This window comes from Biomphalaria glabrata, chromosome 10 (assembly GCF_947242115.1).
Source record: "Biomphalaria glabrata chromosome 10, xgBioGlab47.1, whole genome shotgun sequence".
In the NCBI taxonomy this organism is placed as follows: Eukaryota; Metazoa; Mollusca; class Gastropoda; family Planorbidae; genus Biomphalaria; species Biomphalaria glabrata.
In genome coordinates, this window is record NC_074720.1 from 26,645,964 (window position 1) to 26,672,002 (window position 26,039).

At 36.5% G+C, this 26,039-nt stretch overlaps 1 protein-coding gene across 4 annotated transcripts in view; it reads right to left on the reverse strand.

Annotated features, from left to right (window-relative positions):
• Window positions 1–26,039, reverse strand: part of LOC106069518 (serine/threonine-protein kinase 38-like) — a 234,674-nt gene that overhangs the window by 35,498 nt on the left and 173,137 nt on the right. For 3 of the 4 annotated variants that reach the window (XM_056043625.1, XM_056043624.1, XM_056043621.1), the window contains 2 exons: window positions 16,448–16,587; window positions 1,141–1,192 (listed from right to left, as the gene is read on the reverse strand). In XM_056043625.1, the coding sequence (XP_055899600.1) occupies window positions 1,141–1,192; window positions 16,448–16,572 (177 nt within the window). In that variant the 5' untranslated portion in view covers window positions 16,573–16,587. Of the gene's footprint in view, window positions 1–1,140; window positions 1,193–16,447; window positions 16,588–17,946; window positions 19,210–26,039 lie in introns of those variants that run through there. The other variant, XM_056043623.1, reaches the window with a different exon arrangement.

Below are 26,039 nucleotides of genomic sequence, written 5' to 3' on the forward strand. Positions count from 1 at the left end.
TTTCAAATATATCTCAATAATGTAGAATGTTTTCTCTTTTTCGATATCAAACAAAACAATCAATTACAAATAATTAATTGACTAATTTCTTCTTTTTTTTTTTTTGGTTGATTCATATTCATGTTTCAAGAAATCATTGTGCATCATTTCAGCTTGATTCGAGAATGTGGGAGAAATAACGTGTACAGACACAAACAAATTCCAGCCACGTGCTTCCCTATCTCTTCTATACCAGCTAAGACCCTCATTCACATCAAACATGGATATCACGTGACCGTATTTTTCGTTGTTTTATCAATGGCAATCACGTGACCATTCGCTTTGCAGAATGAGGTCCGTAAACTTATGGGGAAATAGCCCACATATTTAGCCATATCTCTTAATACTGAAGGATTAATTTCCTTTTATCCTGTTATCAAACAAAATAAGTAAGTACAAGTTCTGATAAGTAAGAAAACTATAAAAATTGTAAGCATAAAAAAAATCTCCCTCTTGTTCATGATTTCAACATTTTACAAAGATACAAGACAAAGATACAAGGCTACAAGACAAAGATACAAGACAAAGGTCACAAAAACAAATAGACACACGATCTCTTTCCTTCTTTAAATTGTTGAACAAAATGTCACTTGCTATTGGTACATTTCCCATGTAGTGGGGGTGTGAATGTTGATTGTGTGAGCTATCCTTCAAATTGTTTGCTCTCATTATGTATTGCTATTTGTAAAGCAAGATTGAAACACAAATATTGTCACGGATACTAAAGATAAAGATTATTATTATTAGTAATCAAGTGACTATTATATATATTTGTTGTTGTTTTACTTGATTCATGTTTTGTGAAGTAAAATAACAGTTAAGTTTCAACTTGATCCGAGAATGAGTGTGGGCGTGTTCAAAATGTAGAGTTAACAAAAAACTTGGAACAAAACAAAACAACAAATGAAAATATTGTATAGACTCAAAACAGAACATTGAATTTACAAATAACCCGACTAATATAAATATATATATATATATATATATATATATATATATATATATATATATATATATAGATAGATAGATAGATAGATATACATATATATTTATAGGAGAGAGAGAGAGAGAGAGAGAGATTGTGTGTCTAAAGTGTATTACCTGTTCTTCTGATAATCCTTCTTCGTCCATCGTCTTTTCCAAGCGCCGAGACCTGGATAGACAACAAGTTTGTTTTTAGATATCACTACATAGTAATCAATAGGTGCAAGTGTAGTGAACAGTAGAATTATTACTATTATTATAGCTTGTATATAGCGCTACTTTCATGCTTATAGCATGCTCAGAGCGCTTTTGGTCCAATCTCATTTGTAGACCAGTGGGGGGGAGGGGGTATCTAGGAGTTGGTTTTCCGTGCTGAATTTAGGCGCTCAGTCAACACAACGCTCAGTAAACACAACGCTCAGTAAACACAACGCTCAGTAAACACAACGCTCAGTCAACACAACGCTCAGTCAACACAACGCTCAGTCAACACAACGCTCAGTAAACACAACGCTCAGTAAACACAACCTCGAGCCCCCTTCTAGGTAACCAAGCCAAGTTTAAGCGCACTTGGCCTCTCGACCACGCTTCCCATCTGGAACAACAGAACATCTAGTCAATAAGTGCAAGTGAAGTAACGTCTGTATTTTATAGAATAAGTGTAATAATAAAATTAATAATAATAATAATAATATTGTCCGTATGGAAATTTGTCTTACAATTTGAGCATTATGGTAAAATCACAAAATCCTGACACAAAGGGTGATTCTTTATTTCGAGGATCTTGTTAGCTTTTTTATAGATGTTTGTCTCAAACAACTGCCCAAATGGGTTTTTTTTTTTTTGCCAATGATTTTACCAGCAGCATTTAGGATTCTATAAAGTTTATTTTTATTTTTAATGCTCAGATTGCCATACCAGGCAGTGATATTGAAACCTTAAAATATTGCAGATATGAGCGTGATAAAACATAGCCAAGGCCTTTCGCTAACATTAAACGAGGACAGTTTTCTTAGTAATCGTAATCTTTTTTGCTGATATAATCAGTATTTGCAGTAAATTTTACTTTATTGTCTAGGATAGTACCAAGGTATTTAAAGGTTTGCACAATTTCAATAGTCTCTCCAGCTACAGAAACAATATCATTTTCCTTCTTTTCCCTACGAAAATCGATTATCATTTCTTTGGTTTTTTTTTTACATTTAATAATAAAAAATTATCTTTACAGTATTTTTCAATGTGTTCTATTTCTATTCCAATGGAACTACATCCGGTCTAGCAGACACCATTCATTATGACAGTAAGTTCTATGCTGTGGGATAAGTACAACAAGAGTACCTAGAGGTAGCAGACACCATTCATTATGACAGTAAGTTCTATGCTGTGGGATAAGTACAACAAGAGTACCTAGAGGTAGCAGACACCATTCCTTAAGACAGTAAGTTCTATGCTGTGGGATAAGTACAACAAGAGTACCTAGAGGTAGCAGACACCATTCATTATGACAGTAAGTTCTATGCTGTGGGATAAGTACAACAAGAGTACCTACAGGTATCTGACACCATTCATAATGACAGTAAGTTCTATGCTGTGGGATAAGTACAACAAGAGTACCTAGAGGTAGCAGACACCATTCCTTAAGACATTAAGTTCTATGCTGTGGGATAAGTACAACAAGAGTACCTAGAGGTAGCAGACACCATTCATTATGACAGTAAGTTCTATGCTGTGGGATAAGTACAACAAGAGTACCTAGAGGTAGCAGACACCATTCATTATGACAGTAAGTTCTATGCTGTGGGATAAGTACAACAAGAGTACCTAGAGGTAGCAGACACCATTCATTATGACAGTAAGTTCTATGCTGTGGGATAAGTACAACAAGAGTACCTAGAGGTAGCAGACACCATTCATTATGACAGTAAGTTCTATGCTGTGGGATAAGTACAACAAGAGTACCTAGATTTAGCAGACACCATTCATTATGACAGTAAGTTCTATGCTGTGGGATAAGTACAACAAGAGTACCTAGAGGTAGCAGACACCATTCCTTAAGACAGTAAGTTCTATGCTGTGGGATAAGTACAACAAGAGTACCTAGAGGTAGCAGACACCATTCATTATGACAGTAAGTTCTATGCTGTGGGATAAGTACAACAAGAGTACCTACAGGTATCTGACACCATTCATTATGACATTAAGTTCTATGCTGTGGGATAAGTACAACAAGAGTACCTAGAGGTAGCAGACACCATTCATTATGACAGTAAGTTCTATGCTGTGGGATAAGTACAACAAGAGTACCTAGAGGTAGCAGACACCATTCATTATGACAGTAAGTTCTATGCTGTGGGATAAGTACAACAAGAGTACCTAGAGGTAGCAGACACCATTCATTATGACAGTAAGTTCTATGCTGTGGGATAAGTACAACAAGAGTACCTAGAGGTAAGGGTCCAGGCATTGGCAATGTTGAGATGCAGTGATCTAGTGCTCACTGCTCAGTTCAATAAGAAACTCATTTCCAATGCTAATAATAAGAGAAGAACTCAACTATTGTGTCCTGTTGTAGAATGAGCCAAGTCACAGTAGCCACTAGTTCAGTTGATCATTAAATAAGGTTTCAGCTGAGATTCCAGAAACTACTCAGCAAGTTATTATATAGATCTAGTTTTGATTCTTTCTTTTTAAAAGTAAATATAGTTGTAGGTTTATCAAACAAATAGTTGAAGGCCCATTAGACAAACACTGTGTATGTGTGAAAACAAAAAGGCGAGGCGTGATATTGGGGGAAGGGGGATTCAGACCAATGAAGACCTGCAACAAAGATCACATTTAATCCGCCTGAGGATGTGAGTAATGTGGGCGTGGTCGCAACAGCTACGGCAGGAGATCCCCCCCCCCCCAATCCTCTCCATTCCGTATGAACACAAGTCGCATGGTGCACACATGGGCCAACCAAACACTAGGACAATAGTGAATGCCCCGCTAGAAGGTGTAGGGCGCTGGGTCAATGCTGCCTGTCCCAAACGAACATGTTACTCCTGTTACACCTTTCAACGTGCGTGTAAGATGTTTGTCAAATGTTTGACAGGTTTCGGATGTTCCTTTAGAGTTAAGGATAGTTTACTTCCTAGTCCAAACCTCCCGCAGGACGACGGGGGATGGGAGCGGGCAGGGTTTGAACCCGGGACCATCGATAAATCCAAACGACAGTACAGCACGCAAACCGTATGACCAGGCAGCCATTTGTACAGAGAATATTTGTATAACAGAGTAACTATCACATGTTTATATCCCTAGGGTAAGTCTTCTAACAAAGTGTAAAATGTGTTACAATAATAAGGATAAAACCCTAGTTTAAGAATAAACCTCTAAACCAATAATAATCATAAGGCTTGAACACAAGTAGAAACATTAGACTATGTCTCAACTTTAAATATATCAAACCTCTCTAAACCAATAATAATCATAAGGCTTGAACACAAGTAGAAACATTAGACTATGTCTCAACTATAAATATATCAAACATCTCTAAACCAATAATAATCATAAGGCTTGAACACAAGTAGAAACATTAGACTATGTCTCAACTATAAATATATCAAACCTCTCTAAACCAATAATAATCATAAGGCTTGAACACAAGTAGAAACATTAGACTATGTCTCAACTATAAATATATCAAACCTCTCTAAACCAATAATAATCATAGGGCTTGAACACAAGTAGAAACATTAGACTATGTCTCAACTATAAATATATCAAACCTCTCTAAACCAATAATAATCATAGGGCTTGAACACAAGTAGAAACATTAGACTATGTCTCAACTATAAATATATCAAACCTCTCTAAACCAATAATAATCATAAGGCTTGAACACAAGTAGAAACATTAGACTATGTCTCAACTATAAATATATCAAACATCTCTAAACCAAATATAATCATAAGGCTTGAACACAAGTAGAAACATTAGACTATGTCTCAACTATAAATATATCAAACCTCTCTAAACCAATAATAATCATAAGGCTTGAACGAAAGTAGAAACATTAGACTATGTCTCAACTTTAAATATATCAAACCTCTCTAACCCAAATATAATCATAAGGCTTGAACGAAAGTAGAAACATTAGACTATGTCTCAACTTTAAATATATCAAACCTCTCTAACCCAAATATAATCATAAGGCTTGAACGCAAGTAGAAACATTAGACTATGTCTCAACTATAAATATATCAAACCTCTCTAAACCAATAATAATCATAGGGCTTGAACACAAGTAGAAACATTAGACTATGTCTCAACTATAAATATATCAAACCTCTCTAAACCAGTAATAATCATAAGGCTTGAACACAAGTAGAAACATTAGACTATGTCTCAACTTTAAATATATCAAACATCTCTAAACCAAATATAATCATAAGGCTTGAACACAAGTAGAAACATTAGACTATGTCTCAACTATAAATATATCAAACCTCTCTAAACCAATAATAATCATAAGGCTTGAACGTAAGTAGAAACATTAGACTATGTCTCAACTATAAGTATATCAAACCTCTCTAAACCAATAATAATCATAAGGCTTGAACACAAGTAGAAACATTAGACTATGTCTCAACTATAAATATATCAAACATCTCTAAACCAAATATAATCATAAGGCTTGAACACAAGTAGAAACATTAGACTATGTCTCAACTATAAATATATCAAACCTCTCTAAACCAATAATAATCATAAGGCTTGAACGAAAGTAGAAACATTAGACTATGTCTCAACTTTAAATATATCAAACCTCTCTAACCCAAATATAATCATAAGGCTTGAACGAAAGTAGAAACATTAGACTATGTCTCAACTTTAAATATATCAAACCTCTCTAACCCAAATATAATCATAAGGCTTGAACGAAAGTAGAAACATTAGACTATGTCTCAACTTTAAATATATCAAACCTCTCTAACCCAAATATAATCATAAGGCTTGAACGCAAGTAGAAACATTAGACTATGTCTCAACTATAAATATATCAAACCTCTCTAACCCAAATATAATCATAAGGCTTGAACGCAAGTAAGAAACATTAGACTATGTCTCAACTTTAAATATATCAAACCTCTCTAAACCAATAATAATCATAAGGCTTGAACACAAGTAGAAACATTAGACTATGTCTCAACTATAAATATATCAAACATCTCTAAACCAAATATAATCATAAGGCTTGAACACAAGTAGAAACATTAGACTATGTCTCAACTATAAATATATCAAACCTCTCTAAACCAATAATAATCATAAGGCTTGAACGAAAGTAGAAACATTAGACTATGTCTCAACTTTAAATATATCAAACCTCTCTAACCCAAATATAATCATAAGGCTTGAACGAAAGTAGAAACATTAGACTATGTCTCAACTTTAAATATATCAAACCTCTCTAACCCAAATATAATCATAAGGCTTGAACACAAGTAGAAACATTAGACTATGTCTCAACTTTAAATATATCAAACCTCTCTAACCCAAATATAATCATAAGGCTTGAACGCAAGTAGAAACATTAGACTATGTCTCAACTTTAAATATATCAAACCTCTCTAACCCAAATATAATCATAAGGCTTGAACGAAAGTAGAAACATTAGACTATGTCTCAACTATAAATATATCAAACCTCTCTAACCCAAATATAATCATAAGGCTTGAACGCAAGTAGAAACATTAGACTATGTCTCAACTTTAAATATATCAAACCTCTCTAACCCAAATATAATCATAAGGCTTGAACGCAAGTAGAAACATTAGACTATGTCTCAACTTTAAATATATCAAACCTCTCTAACCCAAATATAATCATAAGGCTTGAACACAAGTAGAAACATTAGACTATGTCTCAACTTTAAATATATCAAACCTCTCTAACCCAAATATAATCATAAGGCTTGAACGCAAGTAGAAACATTAGACTATGTCTCAACTTTAAATATATCAAACCTCTCTAACCCAAATATAATCATAAGGCTTGAACGCAAGTAGAAACATTAGACTATGTCTCAACTTTAAATATATCAAACCTCTCTAACCCAAATATAATCATAAGGCTTGAACGCAAGTAAGAAACATTAGACTATGTCTCAACTTTAAATATATCAAACCTCTCTAACCCAAATATAATCATAAGGCTTGAACGCAAGTAGAAACATTAGACTATGTCTCAACTTTAAATATATCAAACCTCTCTAACCCAAATATAATCATAAGGCTTGAACGCAAGTAGAAACATTAGACTATGTCTCAACTTTAAATATATCAAACCTCTCTAACCCAACTATAATCATAAGGCTTGAATGCAAGTAAGAAACATTAGACTATGTCTCAACTATAAATATATAAAACCTCTCTAACCCAAATATAATCATAAGGCTTGAACGCAAGTAAGAAACATTAGACTATGTCTCAACTATAAATATATCAAACCTCTCTAACCCAAATATAATCATAAGGCTTGAACGCAAGTAGAAACATTAGACTATGTCTCAACTATAAATATATCAAACCTCTCTAACCCAAATATAATCATAAGGCTTGAACGCAAGTAGAAACATTAGACTATGTCTCAACTATAAATATATCAAACCTCTCTAACCCAAATATAATCATAAGGCTTGAACGCAAGTAAGAAACATTAGACTATGTCTCAACTTTAAATATATCAAACCTCTCTAACCCAAATATAATCATAAGGCTTGAACGCAAGTAGAAACATTAGACTATGTCTCAACTATAAATATATCAAACCTCTCTAACCCAAATATAATCATAAGGCTTGAACGCAAGTAAGAAACATTAGACTATGTCTCAACTTTAAATATATCAAACCTCTCTAACCCAAATATAATCATAAGGCTTGAACGAAAGTAGAAACATTAGACTATGTCTCAACTATAAATATATCAAACCTCTCTAACCCAAATATAATCATAAGGCTTGAACGCAAGTAGAAACATTAGACTATGTCTCAACTTTAAATATATCAAACCTCTCTAACCCAAATATAATCATAAGGCTTGAACGAAAGTAGAAACATTAGACTATGTCTCAACTATAAATATATCAAACCTCTCTAACCCAAATATAATCATAAGGCTTGAACGAAAGTAGAAACATTAGACTATGTCTCAACTTTAAATATATCAAACCTCTCTAACCCAAATATAATCATAAGGCTTGAACGAAAGTAGAAACATTAGACTATGTCTCAACTGGTGACCGGTCATTTCATCCCCGGTCATTTTATCCCCTGGTCATTTCATCCCCCCGGTCATTTTATCCCCTAGTCATTTCATCCCCCCGGTCATTTCATCCCCAATTAAATATTTTTCTTTTTTCATTGTTTAATTCTGCTGTTAAGGCTTTGACTTTAAGCCCTCATTTCATCTAATATATAAATAGGATTATGTAGAATGTTTTTTGATATTTGTTGACATGTTACTAATGTGTTGATAGTGTTTCCTTTCCACTTTGCATTCTTGATGAGAAATCTTATATTGTAAATCTAGGTGTGTACTTAGCAATAGCGCTTCTATTAGATGTGGGGGATGTAATATTATAATATTATCCTGCGCATGACGTAATTATCAAAGGCCAAAGTTTGGTGGAGGTAGTGAAAATCATTGAAGAGATAGAAGTGTGATTAGAATAATTATGACCATGCCGCTGATAACTTATCATCAAAGGCCAAGTAGTGGAAATCTTTTGAGAGATAGAGGTGCGATTACAATAATTATGACCATGCCGCTGATAACTTATCAAAGGCCAAGTAGTGGAAATCTTTTGAGAGATAGAAGTGCGATTAGAATAATTATGACCATGCCGCTGATAACTTATCATCAAAGGCTAAGTAGTGGAAATCTTTTAAGAGATAGAAGTGCGATTAGAATAATTATGACCATGCCGCTGATAACTTATCATCAAAGGCTAAGTAGTGGAAATCTTTTAAGAGATAGAAGTGCGATTAGAATAATTATGACCATACCGCTGATAACTTATCATCAAAGGCCAAGTAGTGGAAATCTTTTGAGAGATAGAAGTGCGATTAGAATAATTATGACCATGCTACTAACTTATCAAAGGTTAGAATAATTATGACCATACCGCTGATAACTTATCATCAAAGGCCAAGTAGTGGAAATCTTTTGAGACATAGAAGTGCGATTACAATAATTATGGCCGTGCCGCTGATAACTTATCATCAAAGGCTAAGTAGTGGAAATCTTTTAAGAGATAGAAGTGCGATTAGAATAATTATGACCATGCCGCTGATAACTTATCATCAAAGGCTAAGTAGTGGAAATCTTTTAAGAGATAGAAGTGCGATTAGAATAATTATGACCATGCCGCTGATAACTTATCATCAAAGGCTAAGTAGTGGAAATCTTTTAAGAGATAGAAGTGCGATTACAATAATTATGACCATGCCGCTGATAACTTATCATCAAAGGCTAAGTAGTGGAAATCTTTTAAGAGATAGAAGTGCGATTAGAATAATTATGACCATGCCGCTGATAACTTATCATCAAAGGCTAAGTAGTGGAAATCTTTTAAGAGATAGAGGTGCGATTAGAATAATTATGACCATGCCGCTGATAACTTATCATCAAAGGCTAAGTAGTGGAAATCTTTTAAGAGATAGAAGTGCGATTAGAATAATTATGACCATACCGCTGATAACTTATCATCAAAGGCTAAGTAGTGGAAATCTTTTAAGAGATAGAGGTGCGATTAGAATAATTATGACCATGCCGCTGATAACTTATCATCAAAGGCTAAGTAGTGGAAATCTTTTAAGAGATAGAGGTGCGATTAGAATAATTATGACCATACCGCTGATAACTTATCATCAAAGGCCAAGTAGTGGAAATCTTTTGAGAGATAGAAGTGCGATTAGAATAATTATGACCATGCTACTAACTTATCAAAGGTTAGAATAATTATGACCATACCGCTGATAACTTATCATCAAAGGCCAAGTAGTGGAAATCTTTTGAGAGATAGAAGTGCGATTACAATAATTATGGCCGTGCCGCTGATAACTTATCATCAAAGGCTAAGTAGTGGAAATCTTTTGAGAGATAGAAGTGCGATTACAATAATTATGACCGTGCCGCTGATAACTTATCATCAAAGGCCAAGTAGTGGAAATCTTTTAAGAGATAGAGGTGCGATTAGAATAATTATGACCATGCCGCTGATAACTTATCATCAAAGGCTAAGTAGTGGAAATCTTTTAAGAGATAGAAGTGCGATTAGAATAATTATGACCATACCGCTGATAACTTATCATCAAAGGCCAAGTAGTGGAAATCTTTTGAGAGATAGAAGTGCGATTAGAATAATTATGACCATGCTACTAACTTATCAAAGGTTAGAATAATTATGACCATACCGCTGATAACTTATCATCAAAGGCCAAGTAGTGGAAATCTTTTGAGACATAGAAGTGCGATTACAATAATTATGGCCGTGCCGCTGATAACTTATCATCAAAGGCTAAGTAGTGGAAATCTTTTAAGAGATAGAAGTGCGATTAGAATAATTATGACCATGCCGCTGATAACTTATCATCAAAGGCTAAGTAGTGGAAATCTTTTAAGAGATAGAAGTGCGATTAGAATAATTATGACCATGCCGCTGATAACTTATCATCAAAGGCTAAGTAGTGGAAATCTTTTAAGAGATAGAAGTGCGATTACAATAATTATGACCATGCCGCTGATAACTTATCATCAAAGGCTAAGTAGTGGAAATCTTTTAAGAGATAGAAGTGCGATTAGAATAATTATGACCATGCCGCTGATAACTTATCATCAAAGGCTAAGTAGTGGAAATCTTTTAAGAGATAGAGGTGCGATTAGAATAATTATGACCATGCCGCTGATAACTTATCATCAAAGGCTAAGTAGTGGAAATCTTTTAAGAGATAGAAGTGCGATTAGAATAATTATGACCATACCGCTGATAACTTATCATCAAAGGCTAAGTAGTGGAAATCTTTTAAGAGATAGAGGTGCGATTAGAATAATTATGACCATGCCGCTGATAACTTATCATCAAAGGCTAAGTAGTGGAAATCTTTTAAGAGATAGAGGTGCGATTAGAATAATTATGACCATACCGCTGATAACTTATCATCAAAGGCCAAGTAGTGGAAATCTTTTGAGAGATAGAAGTGCGATTAGAATAATTATGACCATGCTACTAACTTATCAAAGGTTAGAATAATTATGACCATACCGCTGATAACTTATCATCAAAGGCCAAGTAGTGGAAATCTTTTGAGAGATAGAAGTGCGATTACAATAATTATGGCCGTGCCGCTGATAACTTATCATCAAAGGCTAAGTAGTGGAAATCTTTTGAGAGATAGAAGTGCGATTACAATAATTATGGCCGTGCCGCTGATAACTTATCATCAAAGGCTAAGTAGTGGAAATCTTTTAAGAGATAGAAGTGCGATTACAATAATTATGGCCGTGCCGCTGATAACTTATCATCAAAGGCTAAGTAGTGGAAATCTTTTAAGAGATAGAAGTGCGATTACAATAATTATGACCTTGCCGCTGATAACTTATCAAAGGCTAAGTAGTGGAAATCTTTTAAGAGATAGAAGTGCGATTACAATAATTATGACCGTGCCGCTGATAACTTATCATCAAAGGCCAAGTAGTGGAAATCTTTTAAGAGATAGAAGTGCGATTACAATAATTATGACCTTGCCGCTGATAACTTATCAAAGGCTAAGTAGTGGAAATCTTTTAAGAGATAGAAGTGCGATTACAATAATTATGACCTTGCCGCTGATAACTTATCAAAGGCTAAGTAGTGGAAATCTTTTAAGAGATAGAAGTGCGATTACAATAATTATGACCGTGCCGCTGATAACTTATCATCAAAGGCTAAGTAGTGGAAATCTTTTAAGAGATAGAAGTGCGATTAGAATAATTATGACCATACCGCTGATAACTTATCATCAAAGGCTAAGTAGTGGAAATCTTTTAAGAGATAGAAGTGCGATTAGAATAATTATGATCATGCCGCTGATAACTTATCATCAAAGGCTAAGTAGTGGAAATCTTTTAAGAGATAGAGGTGCGATTAGAATAATTATGACCATGCCGCTGATAACTTATCATCAAAGGCTAAGTAGTGGAAATCTTTTAAGAGATAGAAGTGCGATTAGAATAATTATGACCATGCCGCTGATAACTTATCATCAAAGGCCAAGTAGTGGAAATCTTTTAAGAGATAGAAGTGCGATTAGAATAATTATGATCATGCCGCTGATAACTTATCATCAAAGGCTAAGTAGTGGAAATCTTTTAAGAGATAGAAGTGCGATTAGAATAATTATGATCATGCCGCTGATAACTTATCATCAAAGGCTAAGTAGTGGAAATCTTTTAAGAGATAGAAGTGCGATTAGAATAATTATGATCATGCCGCTGATAACTTATCATCAAAGGCTAAGTAGTGGAAATCTTTTAAGAGATAGAAGTGCGATTAGAATAATTATGATCATGCCGCTGATAACTTATCATCAAAGGCTAAGTAGTGGAAATCTTTTAAGAGATAGAAGTGCGATTAGAATAATTATGATCATGCCGCTGATAACTTATCAAAGGCTAAGTAGTGGAAATCTTTTAAGAGATAGAAGTGCGATTAGAATAATTATGATCATGCCGCTGATAACTTATCAAAGGCTAAGTAGTGGAAATCTTTTAAGAGATAGAAGTGCGATTACAATAATTATGACCGTGCCGCTGATAACTTATCATCAAAGGCTAAGTAGTGGAAATCTTTTGAGAGATAGAAGTGCGATTACAATAATTATGACCGTGCCGCTGATAACTTATCATCAAAGGCTAAGTAGTGGAAATCTTTTGAGAGATAGAAGTGCGATTACAATAATTATGACCATGCCGCTGATAACTTATCATCAAAGGCTAAGTAGTGGAAATCTTTTGAGAGATAGAAGTGCGATTACAATAATTATGACCATGCCGCTGATAACTTATCATCAAAGGCCAAGTAGTGGAAATCTTTTGAGAGATAGAAGTGCGATTACAATAATTATGATCATGCCGCTGATAACTTATCATCAAAGGCCAAGGTGTGGGGGAAGTACGACCATGTTTCATTTTATTTTATTTTTCAATCGCTCAATCTTGAAATTGGCTGCGTCATTTTTAGCCTTGAAATAATGTTTGTTTTGTTTTTTTCTACTAAAGGCTGACTTCACCCATCCTCAGGATATCATGTCGCCTATATAAGTTTTGCGATATGAATCGATGGATTGTCTCCTGTAAATACAATCGATAGCCTATCTATCTTATTGATGTAGATGAACACAGAAATTTTACATTACCTCTATATTTATACATGTTAAATTTTTATAGCTTTTAATTTTAATTTTATTCTTATCTAATGTGTTACACTTTTTATCATTTAAATAAATGAATATATTAAATATTGCTCATTTCATGATTTTTACAATAACTATTAGTTTGATAAAATGATCAGATGATGAAACTAATAGGGGATGAAATGACCAGGGGATGAAATGACCGGTGATGAAATGACCAGGGGATGAAGTGACTGGGGATGAAGTGACTGGGGATGAAATGACCGGGAACCGTCTCCACTACAAATATAGCAAATCTCTCTAACCCAAATATAATTATAAGGCTTGAACGTAAGTAGAAGCGTTAGAATATGTCCAAAGTATATGTAAAGAAAGAAGAAGTATAGCAAACAGAAGTACAAGTATAGCAAACAGAAGTACAAGTATAGCAAACAGAAGTACAAGTATAGCAAACAGAAGTACAAGTATAGCAAACAGAAGTACAAGTATAGCAAACAGAAGTACAAGTATAGCAAACAGAAGTACAAGTATAGCAAACAGAAGTACAAGTATAGCAAACAGAAGTACAAGTATAGCAAACAGAAGTACAAGTATAGCAAACAGAAGTACAAGTATAGCAAACAGAAGTACAAGTATAGCAAACAGAAGTACAAGTATAGCAAACAGAAGTACAAGTATAGCAAACAGAAGTACAAGTATAGCAAACAGAAGTACAAGTATAGCAAACAGAAGTACAAGTATAGCAAACAGAAGTACAAGTATAGCAAACAGAAGTACAAGTATAGCAAACAGAAGTACAAGTATAGCAAACAGAAGTACAAGTATAGCAAACAGAAGTACAAGTATAGCAAACAGCTAATAGCAAACAGAAGTACAAGTATAGCAAACAGAAGTACAAGTATAGCAAACAGAAGTACAAGTATAGCAAACAGAAGTACAAGTATAGCAAACAGAAGTACAAGTATAGCAAACAGAAGTACAAGTATAGCAAACAGAAGTACAAGTATAGCAAACAGAAGTACAAGTATAGCAAACAGAAGTACAAGTATAGCAAACAGAAGTACAAGTATAGCAAACAGCTAATAGCAAACAGAAGTACAAGTATAGCAAACAGAAGTACAAGTATAGCAAACAGAAGTACAAGTATAGCAAACAGAAGTACAAGTATAGCAAACAGAAGTACAAGTATAGCAAACAGAAGTACAAGTATAGCAAACAGAAGTACAAGTATAGCAAACAGAAGTACAAGTATAGCAAACAGAAGTATAAGTATAGCAAACAGAAGTACAAGTATAGCAAACAGAAGTACAAGTATAGCAAACAGAAGTACAAGTATAGCAAACAGAAGTACAAGTATAGCAAACAGAAGTACATGTATAGCAAACAGAAGTACAAGTATAGCAAACAGAAGTACAAGTATAGCAAACAGAAGTACAAGTATAGCAAACAGAAGTACAAGTATAGCAAACAGAAGTACAAGTATAGCAAACAGAAGTACAAGTATAGCAAACAGAAGTACAAGTATAGCAAACAGAAGTACAAGTATAGCAAACAGAAGTACAAGTATAGCAAACAGAAGTACAAGTATAGCAAACAGAAGTACAAGTATAGCAAACAGAAGTACAAGTATAGCAAACAGAAGTACAAGTATAGCAAACAGAAATATAAGTATAGCAAACAGAAGTACAAGTATAGCAAACAGAAGTACAAGTATAGCAAACAGAAGTACAAGTATAGCAAACAGAAGTACAAGTATAGCAAACAGAAGTACAAGTATAGCAAACAGAAGTACAAGTATAGCAAACAGAAGTACAAGTATAGCAAACAGAAGTACAAGTATAGCAAACAGCAGTACAAGTATAGCAAACAGAAGTACAAGTATAGCAAACAGAAGTACAAGTATATCAAACAGCAGTACAAGTATAGCAAAAAGAAGTACAAGTATAGCAAACAGCAGTACAAGTATAACAAACAGAAGTACAAGTATAGCAAACAGAAGTATAAACATAAGGCTAAGACCAAAGTGTAAAAGTAACAAGAGTGCTTTCGGAACACTGAGCCAAGTCTTTGCATCTATTTTAAGAACGTCATGTTCCACTCAAGATCAAAACAATCATCCATCGATCTAAAGGTACAAAAACGGCCAATAGAAATCGATGAATGAACTTAGTGGAATGGCACGTTCTTCAAGTCTCCTACTAGCTCAATGAACAATTTGTTTCAAACACAATCCACTGCCAGTGTTCTAACAATGCCTTACAATATGGCCCTCAAGATATCTCTTGGGATTATATTGGTATGAAATGCTTCATTCCAGATTTCATACTGGGCTAACAAAATACGGTTTACTTTTGATTTTCAAATAACACTACAAGTGTCTTTACATGTAACAAAGCTAAAGCTACCTATTGGGATGTTCACTCAAAGAATGGCATTATATAATTATATCTTTTTACCCCAAGCTATAGATATAGGTTCTAGATTACCCCAAAATTATAGACCTAGGCTCTAGATTATCCCGAATTAAAAAATGTAGGTTCTAGATTACCCCAAGTTATAGATTTATATTAGGTTATAGATTACCCGAAGTTATAAATCTATATTACCCCATAGTTACAGATCTAGATATAGACTCTATTATACCCCAAGCTATAGATCTAGGCTCTAGTATACCCCAAGCTATAGATCTAGGCTCTAGAATACCCCAAGCTATAGATCAAGGCTCTAGAATACCCCAAGCTATAGATCAAGGCTCTAGAATACCCCAAGCTATAGATCTAGGCTCTAGAATATCCCAAGCTATAGATCTAAGCTCTCGAATACCCAAAGCTATAGATCTAGGCTCTAGCTGTACACAGTGTATGTTCCTGATATTCCTCTAAACATATATATGCCATGCTATTGTCACTTGTGTGCTAGAATGGGTTAAGTACTAGATCTAGATCTATGTTCTACTGCTCTTCTAGAAAAAAGTGAGTTGACCTACCTGCTTTCTCTCTCGTCATTCTGTGAGACCAGGTTTGTGTAGTAGTTCTCTAAGGTGACTTTCGCCTTGGTCACTTTGTCTATAGTATGTGTACTGATTGGTACAGTTTCTCCCACTGTGGCCATCTTGGAGCGGCGACTCTGGGAAAGAGAACATCATGAGTAGTAACAACTTCCCAAACAGTTCACGATAACACACAGTCCTAGAGTGCAGAACAAACTGAAAGCCCTCTATCCACACAAGGGAGAAATGTTCTATAATTAATGCTTTGGATTATGATAAAAAAAAATTGGATAGATTTCTATAACATTAGTATAGCAAATGTTTTTAATGGTCACTTTGGGTAGAGATATAGTTCCACAGATTATCAAACGCTGCAGAGGAGACAGGGTGTACAAGATTTACAATGTTTGTTGCACACCATTGACAATGAACGCTACTCAATTAGTGCTGTATTTGGGCTTCGTTTCACTAGTTCGAACTGTCCATGTCACATTTTGTTCGAAGTTAAGAGCATTCCATTTCAATAGTCTTCGTTTGTATGTATGGCCTGACGAAGTGACTATGCTCATGGAAATGAGATGAATGCCTGGGCATTAGCTGTGTTTGGAACGATGTCGCCCACACAGCAGTTCAAATTATATACACAATAAAATAATAATCTGTTGAATAAACGAAATCAAATAAAAGTTACAAAGCGTGGCCGCTGTGTTTGTATTTCATGAGTTTATAAACAACAAAACAACGTTGCACTGTAACTAGAATAACAAAAGTGTTCCTAATGATAAACCTAATCTTATGATCTCATAGATTGGACAATAAATAGAAAATGATTTCTTGGAAATATTGTACAGGAAATGTGTGTATGAATGTTATAGTTTCATGTTAAGAATTAGACCTTGTCCAACCAGATTTATGTTTCATTTCAAGCTAAGAATTTCTCTTTGCTATCTAATACATTCTATTTTTAGATATGTTTTTCATTCTTCATAATTATTTCCTCTCCAAATAGTAATGTCTAGACGTAGAGGGGAAAACAGTTCAAGATAAAAAGATGTTTTTGCTAATCTGTTCTATAGTGTAAACCATGAAATGTTCAGATTCCTTGACTCCTAACTAGACCAGGTGGTGGTGAATGTTTATACACATCCATTTTGTGAACTATGAGGAAAGGTCAATTTATATAAGAACTAACTTATCACACGACAGAGTCAAGTGAATCAGACTAATTAAAGAGCACGCACTAGAAATACTAGAACACACTAACTACAAACAGTCTAATGTACTAACTACAAACAGTCTAATGTACTAACTACAAACAGTATAATGTAATAACTACAAACAGTCTAATGTCCTAACTACAAACAGTCTAATGTCCTAACTACAAACAGTCTAATGTACTAACTACAAACAGTCTAATGTACTAACTACAAACAGTCTAATGTAATAACTACAAACAGTCTAATATACTAACTACCAATAGAAGAAAGCAGCCTTACCCCTCCCATTCGGACAATGTCCTAAATGTCTTTCAAGCGGACCACTCGCTAAAAAAGCAAACCCAGCAGCACGTGTTTTGTACAGGTCTCCATTCAGTTTGATGTGAACGCAAATAGCGGGCGGAGTCCAGAACATACGACCTTCCTAAAGACAAGAATACAGCTCAGTGACACTAGCACTTCGGCACAGAACATATGACCTTCCTAAAGACAAGAATACAGCTCAGTGACACTAGCACTTCGGCACAGAACATATGACCTTCCTAAAGACAAGAATACAGCTCAGTGACACTAGCACTTCGGCACAGAACATACGACCTTCCTAAAGACAAGAATACAGCTCAGTGACACTAGCACTTCGGCACTGCAACGTGTAGTGTCAACTCAGGACTTGAAATAGCAAAAAATAACACGAGGAGCTGTGTAAGAGTTAAATCACAAATGATACACAATCAATGTCTGTAGCAGCACCTGGTGTTACGTACTAAGATCTAGATGTTTAGTAATGTTAAAAACAAACAGCCATGTTATAGATCTAAAGCTTTGTCATTTATGTAACTCTCCTAGCAGTAAAACAGGTAACAGGTGACTTGATAGAAAATTGCTTAACGGAAAGGTATATCAATCTACATTCGACTTTAAAACAGCTTGCTCCAACAAACTTGACAACTAGATCTATAAGTTATAGAAGTCATAGCAAGAAATGACAAATGTCACAGCTAAACAGTCAATTTAAAAAAAAAAAGGACTTTTAATTACGTTGGATAATTAACACACAGGGCTGACTTTGTGTTTAACATTTAGAACCCTAGCTGCTATTAACAAACGGCAAGGATTGAAAACGACAAATACAATGCAAACACATGAAGCCTAGAGCATGAACAAGCAAATTTCCGACTAATGTCTTTGAAGTTATCCACACCTATCTAGTACGGACTATACACAGCCACCAACACAGAATCAACAAACGAAAAAGCCTCCGGGTCAAAAAGACAAACTTGACTAATAACGTCAAACTAATTATTCAGCTCTGCGCTGACTACATTTCATCGACTCGTTATGCGACACCAGTCATTACACACACACATAAGGTACATAGATCAAAGAACACGACACAGCTAGTCAACACAGCACACGCTTCTTCCGTATCAGTTATCACGTTTGAATCGGCCCTCGTCGATAAAGGATCCAATCTATAGCGAGGTAGTACGGCACAAAATTGATCTCGCCACAAGTCTAATCTGAAGTGCACACAAAGGTGACGGAGCCATCCAATAGAAGTGTGTACACATCAAACTGCACACACACACACAGTGGCCTATCTAGAACAAACGTGTGAAAAGGGGCACTCTACTAAAGTGAACTGTGTCAACCAGTGTGTAGTCTGTCTGTGCTCATCCATGTGTGAACAATACCTTGTGACACTTAAGAGACCATTAGGTTCATCCTATTTACTAGAGATAAGGATCGCATGACCGTTGAGTCATTTCAGCTCGTCAACGAAATGCATTCAAGTACACATGGCTTTGTTTTTTTTTAAAGTCTTTTTCACACCAAAGAGGATCATCTCAAAGCATTTATCTAGGGTAGATTCTCCTTGGTCAACTTTTAATTATGGAGTAGCTGCCCTTTACATGTGATTATTGATCGTCTTTAGATTTCGTCCTTCAACAAGATATGTATTTATCCAACAAATGACCTCAATGGTGGGTGTAACTTAGCAGCAGCCCCAGTGGCCTCTGTATTATTGGCTTAATGGTTAGACTACTGGAGACAACAGCTGCTGTAGAAGTAAAAGTAAATAATAAGTTATTCTGTCGCTTTGGGAGGTAGATGATCAAGGACTCACTGGTGTGGGCCAGCAGTGCAAAGAGTTTGGGACAGAATGGATTGATTCCATTAGCAAATACGTTTTATAAAAGCTTGTCTTTGAGAGACTATTTTTAGAGGCTTCATCTATAGTATATAGGATGTGAGGATCCCTAACCCCCAAACTAGTTCAAGACGTGGTATGGGGTGTATGGGGGTGTTTCCATGGTAACGACGATGAGCGGTTGTTCTCGGCTAACGAGTTTCTAGAGAAACCACAAAATGGTCTGTCACGTTGACACGCGTCACGTGGTGGGCAAGAGACGTGAGACAGATAGGACGTGTACGACACATCGCTGTGTCTTGGGTAGAGTGTTGGCTAGGTTTAGACACAGGTAGTCCAGCCAACCAACTGTGTCTAGGGTGGAGTGTTGACTAGGTTTAGACACAGGTAGTCCATAGGTTTAGACAGAGGTAGTCCAGCCAACCAACTGTCTTGGGTAGAGTGTTGACTAGGTTTAGACACAGGTAGTCCTTAGGTTAAGACAGAGGTAGTCCAGCCAACCAGCTGTGTCTTGGGTAGAGTGTTGAATAGATTTAGACACAGGTAGTCCAGCCAACAAAATGTGTCTAGGGTAGAGTGTTGACTAGGTTTAGACACAGGTAGTCCAGCCAACAAAATGTGTCTAGGGTAGAGTGTTGACTAGGTTTAGACACAGGTAGTCCAACCAACCGTGTCGTGGGTAGAGTGTTGACTAGGTTTAGACACAGGTAGTCCAGCCAACCAACTGTGTCTTGGGTAGAGTGTTGACTAGGTTTAGACACAGGTAGTCCATAGGTTTAGACACAGGCAGTCCATAGGTTTAGACAGAGGTAGTCCAGCCAACCAACTGTGTCTTGGGTAGAGTGTTGACTAGGTTTAGACACAGGTAGTCCTTAGGTTAAGACAGAGGTAGTCCAGCCAACCAGCTGTGTCTTGGGTAGAGTGTTGAATAGATTTAGACACAGGTAGTCCAGCCAACAAAATGTGTCTAGGGTAGAGTGTTGACTAGGTTTAGACACAGGTAGTCCATAGGTTTAGACAGAGGTAGTCCAGCCAACCAACTGTGTCTAGGGTAGAGTGTTGACTAGGTTTAGACACAGGTAGTCCAGCCAACCAACTGTGTCTTGGGTAGAGTGTTGACTAGGTTTAGACACAGGTAGTCCTTAGGTTAAGACAGAGGTAGTACAGCCAACCAGCTGTGTCTTGGGTAGAGTGTTGACTAGATTTAGACACAGGTAGTCCAGCCAACAAAATGTGTCTAGGGTAGAGTGTTGACTAGGTTTAGACACAGGTAGTCCATAGGTTTAGACAGAGGTAGTCCAGCCAACCAACTGTGTCTAGGGTAGAGTGTTGACTAGGTTTAGACACAGGTAGTCCTTAGGTTTAGACAGAGGTAGTCCAGCCAACCAACTGTGTCTAGGGTAGAGTGTTGACTAGGTTTAGACACAGGTAGTCCATAGGTTTAGACACAGGCAGTCCATAGGTTTAGACAGAGGTAGTCCAGCCAACCAACTGTGTCTTGGGTAGAGTGTTGACTAGGTTTAGACACAGGTAGTCCAGCCAACCAACCGTGTCTTGGGTAGAGTGTTGACTAGGTTTAGACACAGGTAGTCCAACCAACCAACTGTGTCTTGGGTAGAGTGTTGACTAGGTTTAGACACAGGTAGTCCAGCCGTGTCTTGGGTAGAGTGTTGACTAGGTTTAGACACAGGTAGTCCAGCCAACCAACTGTGTCTTGGGTAGAGTGTTGACTAGGTTTAGACACAGGTAGTCCAGCCAACCAACTGAACACAAAGGCCAACAATGAAATGAGACAAGGGAGTGGTGACGAGTCAAACATTTCATCTGGTTATGTTCGGACTCCGTCTATGTCGTGGCTGTCGCTAACCAAATAAGTCCAAAAACGTCTCGATTAACCAAAAACTTGACTGTCTCCAAAGACTCAAATATATATATACTGTTTCTTATCTAACTCTAGGTTTTATTATGACGTTATTGTCGCTACTCTTTAAAACCCAAAATAAACAACCAACCAAATTCTAACTTTTAGGCGCCAACGTTCATTTCTTATTTTAGACAAGCATAGCCTGGAAACACACACATACACACGTGACTTATGTTGACATGAAAAGAAGCAAGTATTTGCCCTCGGCCTAAATGTTTGGGAACCATTAGCTGTGAACTCAACTCCTTCCACAGAAAGGTTTTTCAAGTAAATAGTGCACGAATATTTTGTTCCAACAATGCATGGCTTTTGGTTCAACTCAACTATTTAAGCTTCAATAGAAAACAAAAACTGAACCAAACCCTTTCTCTTGATGACCTGATCATCATGCAGAGTTCCATCATTTCCCAAGCAGAGGACTAGCAACCACTGAGTAGATCAGCCGAATAGATTGGTGGCACACCTGCACGTGCTGTGGCTACAGAAAGGTGTCACGACACCACAAGTTGACCTACACCTTGCCAGCCCTATCACACACACAAACCTTGGCCTAACAAAGCAAACACAAGTTTTCTAAAGTGTATTGAGCAATGGCCTCTCGTCCCAACAGAGAGACAATCAATCGATTGATTACGTCAATGGGGGGGGGGGGGGTAAGCACGTAACAGTAACGATGGACATGATATTAAATTAGAATTGGAAAGGCATTTTGTAATTTCCTCCTTCGGTAGTAAGTGCTTTTTTTTCTTTTTTTTAATCTCCTATTTTAAAACTTCCTTTATATTACGGTATTTTATTTGCACCGGGTAAATAGGATAAAGAAAAAACAAAATTAGGTGAGCAAATGTTCATTGCAGGTCAGAGGTCACTATCAAATATGTGTTATTCTAGCCAGTTAAGATTCCAGGTAAAATGTGACCAAACCAACACACTAAGATATACACGTTCCATTTCGATCCTCAAGTGTAGATCTCAATAACGCAGGCTGACTGGCTCACATGTGCCTAGCAATGGCTCTGATTAGTACGTCCAATTCAACTCCCAATGTACGCTAACAAAAGAGTGGGTGTGGCAGACTCCTTCACCCGGTCACACCGTCACTCAATTCAGATTCAACTGTTACCAATCAGATGCAAGACCAACCTTCCAATCATTCTATTTCTCTTCGGCATAGCAAAGTAACTAGAAACATTTCTTATTGACTACTGGTCAACGGGTAGTTCTTTAAGGATTGGAGTTAGGGTTCACTAGTATACAGTAAAAACAACTTGGTATTCGGCCGAAGTCGCCTACCCACTAGATCAGGCATGTCAAACTCATTTGGGTGTATGGGCTACATAAAAACTTACTATTACCTGAGGGGCCGCAGCAAAAAACCAGTTGCGAAACAGCCTACTAGTTTTATGTAAATTAGAAACAATACAATAGAATACAATAATTAATGGCATACCTGTTCCTTAGCTAAACTTTAGTACAATTTGGTAATTAAAAATTACTATGATTACGCATTATTTTGTTTGTCTTGATGCTTGACATCTTTTCTGGGATACAAGTTTATTAATGTCAGGTTGAAGTTTGTTTGCCACGGACACTTTCATCACTGATGACAAATTTAGATCAGATAATCTCGAATGGTGAGGTGTTTTTGTAGCTTTCATTATGGAAAAGAACTGCTAATAGAGATCAGTGCTTGAAAACATAACAAGAATTCAGGCTGCAAATTTCCACAATTCAACGTACCGTTCAGGTAAATAACTGTTAAAATTTTGGCACAGCCACTAGTCTATATACTTCGATTTCAACAAAGAATCTGACTGCTATTCTCTCAGCTCTAGTTGCACTTTATCGGCAGCATTTTCAAGAACAAATGAAAATGGAGATACAAACAAAGAAAATTCTTGCTCGTATGAAACGAAGTCACGAAAACGGTCATTGAAAGCATCTATTAACGATTCCAGGTGTAGGCCATATTTACCAAATGTTGTAGCCGTATTTAATCTTTTTAGTTCCTGACACTTTGAAAATTGAACAAGATTTTCTCTTCATATTTGGTTTATCCACAGTCGTAAATTTGCTAGAAAGCACTTCACATCATCTCACTTTGAAGTTTCAAATTCAAGTCTTGCAGTTGTCTGAGTTGACAAGTGAGATCATTGCAAATACCAAATCCTGAACTCATTCGTCAGTTTGGAAATGCTCAATAGGTTCACCTTTCATGTTCAGAAACAATACTATTTTCTCACGCAGTGCAAAAAATGTCTGCTTTATGACACGACAGCCAGCGGACTTCTGTGTAGTAGTGAACTCAATCAAATTTGTGTCCAACGTCATCCAGAAACATTGAACATTGGCGATGAAAGCATCACAGGCATGAATAAAATGGTGAGCGACTAAAAACGGTCTTATGACATGTTGGAACTGTAATTGCTTTGCGCAGAATGTTTCTTGGTAAATGATGCACTGAAAATGAGCAAATTTAAAATTAGCATTAGTCTCTCTTATTTTGCAAGTAGCTTTACATCAAAGCCATTTCATTTCATGGTTGGTGCGCCATCCGTTGTTAGACTAGCTAGTTTTACCAAAGGTAGTTCCTCGTGTATCTCAAAATTAATGTCACAGGCCCTTATGAATATAGCCAACCCGTTACATCAGTTCACTCATCGAGAGCCAATGAAAATAATTAAAAATCAACTATTTTGTTTTTTAATTGTTGACGCAAGCTGACTGACATGTCATTTATTCTATCTGCCACAGAGTTCCTAACGCTATTTCTTTGAATGTTTTCACCTTTTCTGGAGAAATTACTTCAGCTCTAACGACACACTCATTCATATGGCTTGCAATTAAGTTTGATAAAATGTAGCTTGCTTTCCCTGCAGACTCACTCTCGTTGTTCAGTTTCACAAATACTATTTTTCAATTCAAGTAGCTTGTCATCTCTTATTTTCCAGCGTAATAGTTTAACACTATTTTGATAATTTTTAAGGTGGCCAAGCGGGCCGCATGCAAGGTGGTCGCGGGCCGCATGCGGCCCCCGAACACCGTGTTTGACATGCCTGCACTAGATAGTTCAAGTATATCGGCTAATAATATCAACAAAAGGACAAACCAATTTAGGCTTCAGCCAATCTTTGGGCTTTTCAATGTTGTACTACTAGAGTGTATACATAAATAATTTTATAAAATGTACATAGTTAGTTTTACTTGAATCAATAGTTGAAACGTGACACACAATTGACAGTCGTATCCAAATATATACCTTGAGTTTCTCTAAGCGTGCAGCCCCGGGAGCGGAGAACAAGAAATAAGTACCGGTAGCTTTTGTTGTTTTCGATGGAAAATCTTGTCCATGGTGAAAACATATAAATAGTTTAATGAGTTCAAAACGGGGGGAAAAAAGAGGCAGGTAGAGACATGTAAACTGTAAGTCAACATTCTAGTGTACTGCACTATGTGACTATGCCAAGGTACTGTTTCTCTTACTGCATCACAAAAAATCTTTCCCGTTAGTGTCAAAATCATCACAAATTTTTTTCCCGTTATTGTCAAAATCATCACACAAAAAAAAGTTTGTCAAAATTGTCAAAACACCGGTTGAAAACTTAAAATGTCAAAATCACCACAATTCATGTTTGAGTGTTAATCTTTAACCAATGAAGAATTCACCAATATCGACATAAAAGCACCAAATCCTATATACTTTGTGTTTCTGTGAATGTCGTTTTGAAGCTACCATTGTAAGGGAGATGTTCACTTCACTACACACAAACAGGCTGGGAGATGTTCACCGCACTACACACAAACAGGCTGGGAGATGTTCACTTCACTACACACAAACAGGCTGGGAGATGTTCACCGCACTACACACAAACAGGCTGGGAGATGTTCACTTCACTACACACAAACAGGCTGGGAGATGTTCACCGCACTACACACAAACAGGCTGGGAGATGTTCACTTCACTACACACAAACAGGCTGGGAGATGTTCACCGCACTACACACAAACAGGCTGGGAGATGTTCACCGCACTACAAACAAACAGGCTGGGAGATGTCACTTCACTACACACAAACAGGCTGGGAGATGTTCACCGCACTACACACAAACAGGCTGGGAGATGTCACTTCACTACACACAAACAGGCTGGGAGATGTTCACCGCACTACACACAAACAGGCTGGGAGATGTTCACCGCACTACACACAAACAGGCTGGGAGATGTTCACCGCACTACACACAAACAGGCTGGGAGATGTTCACCGCACTACACACAAACAGGCTGGGAGATGTTCAC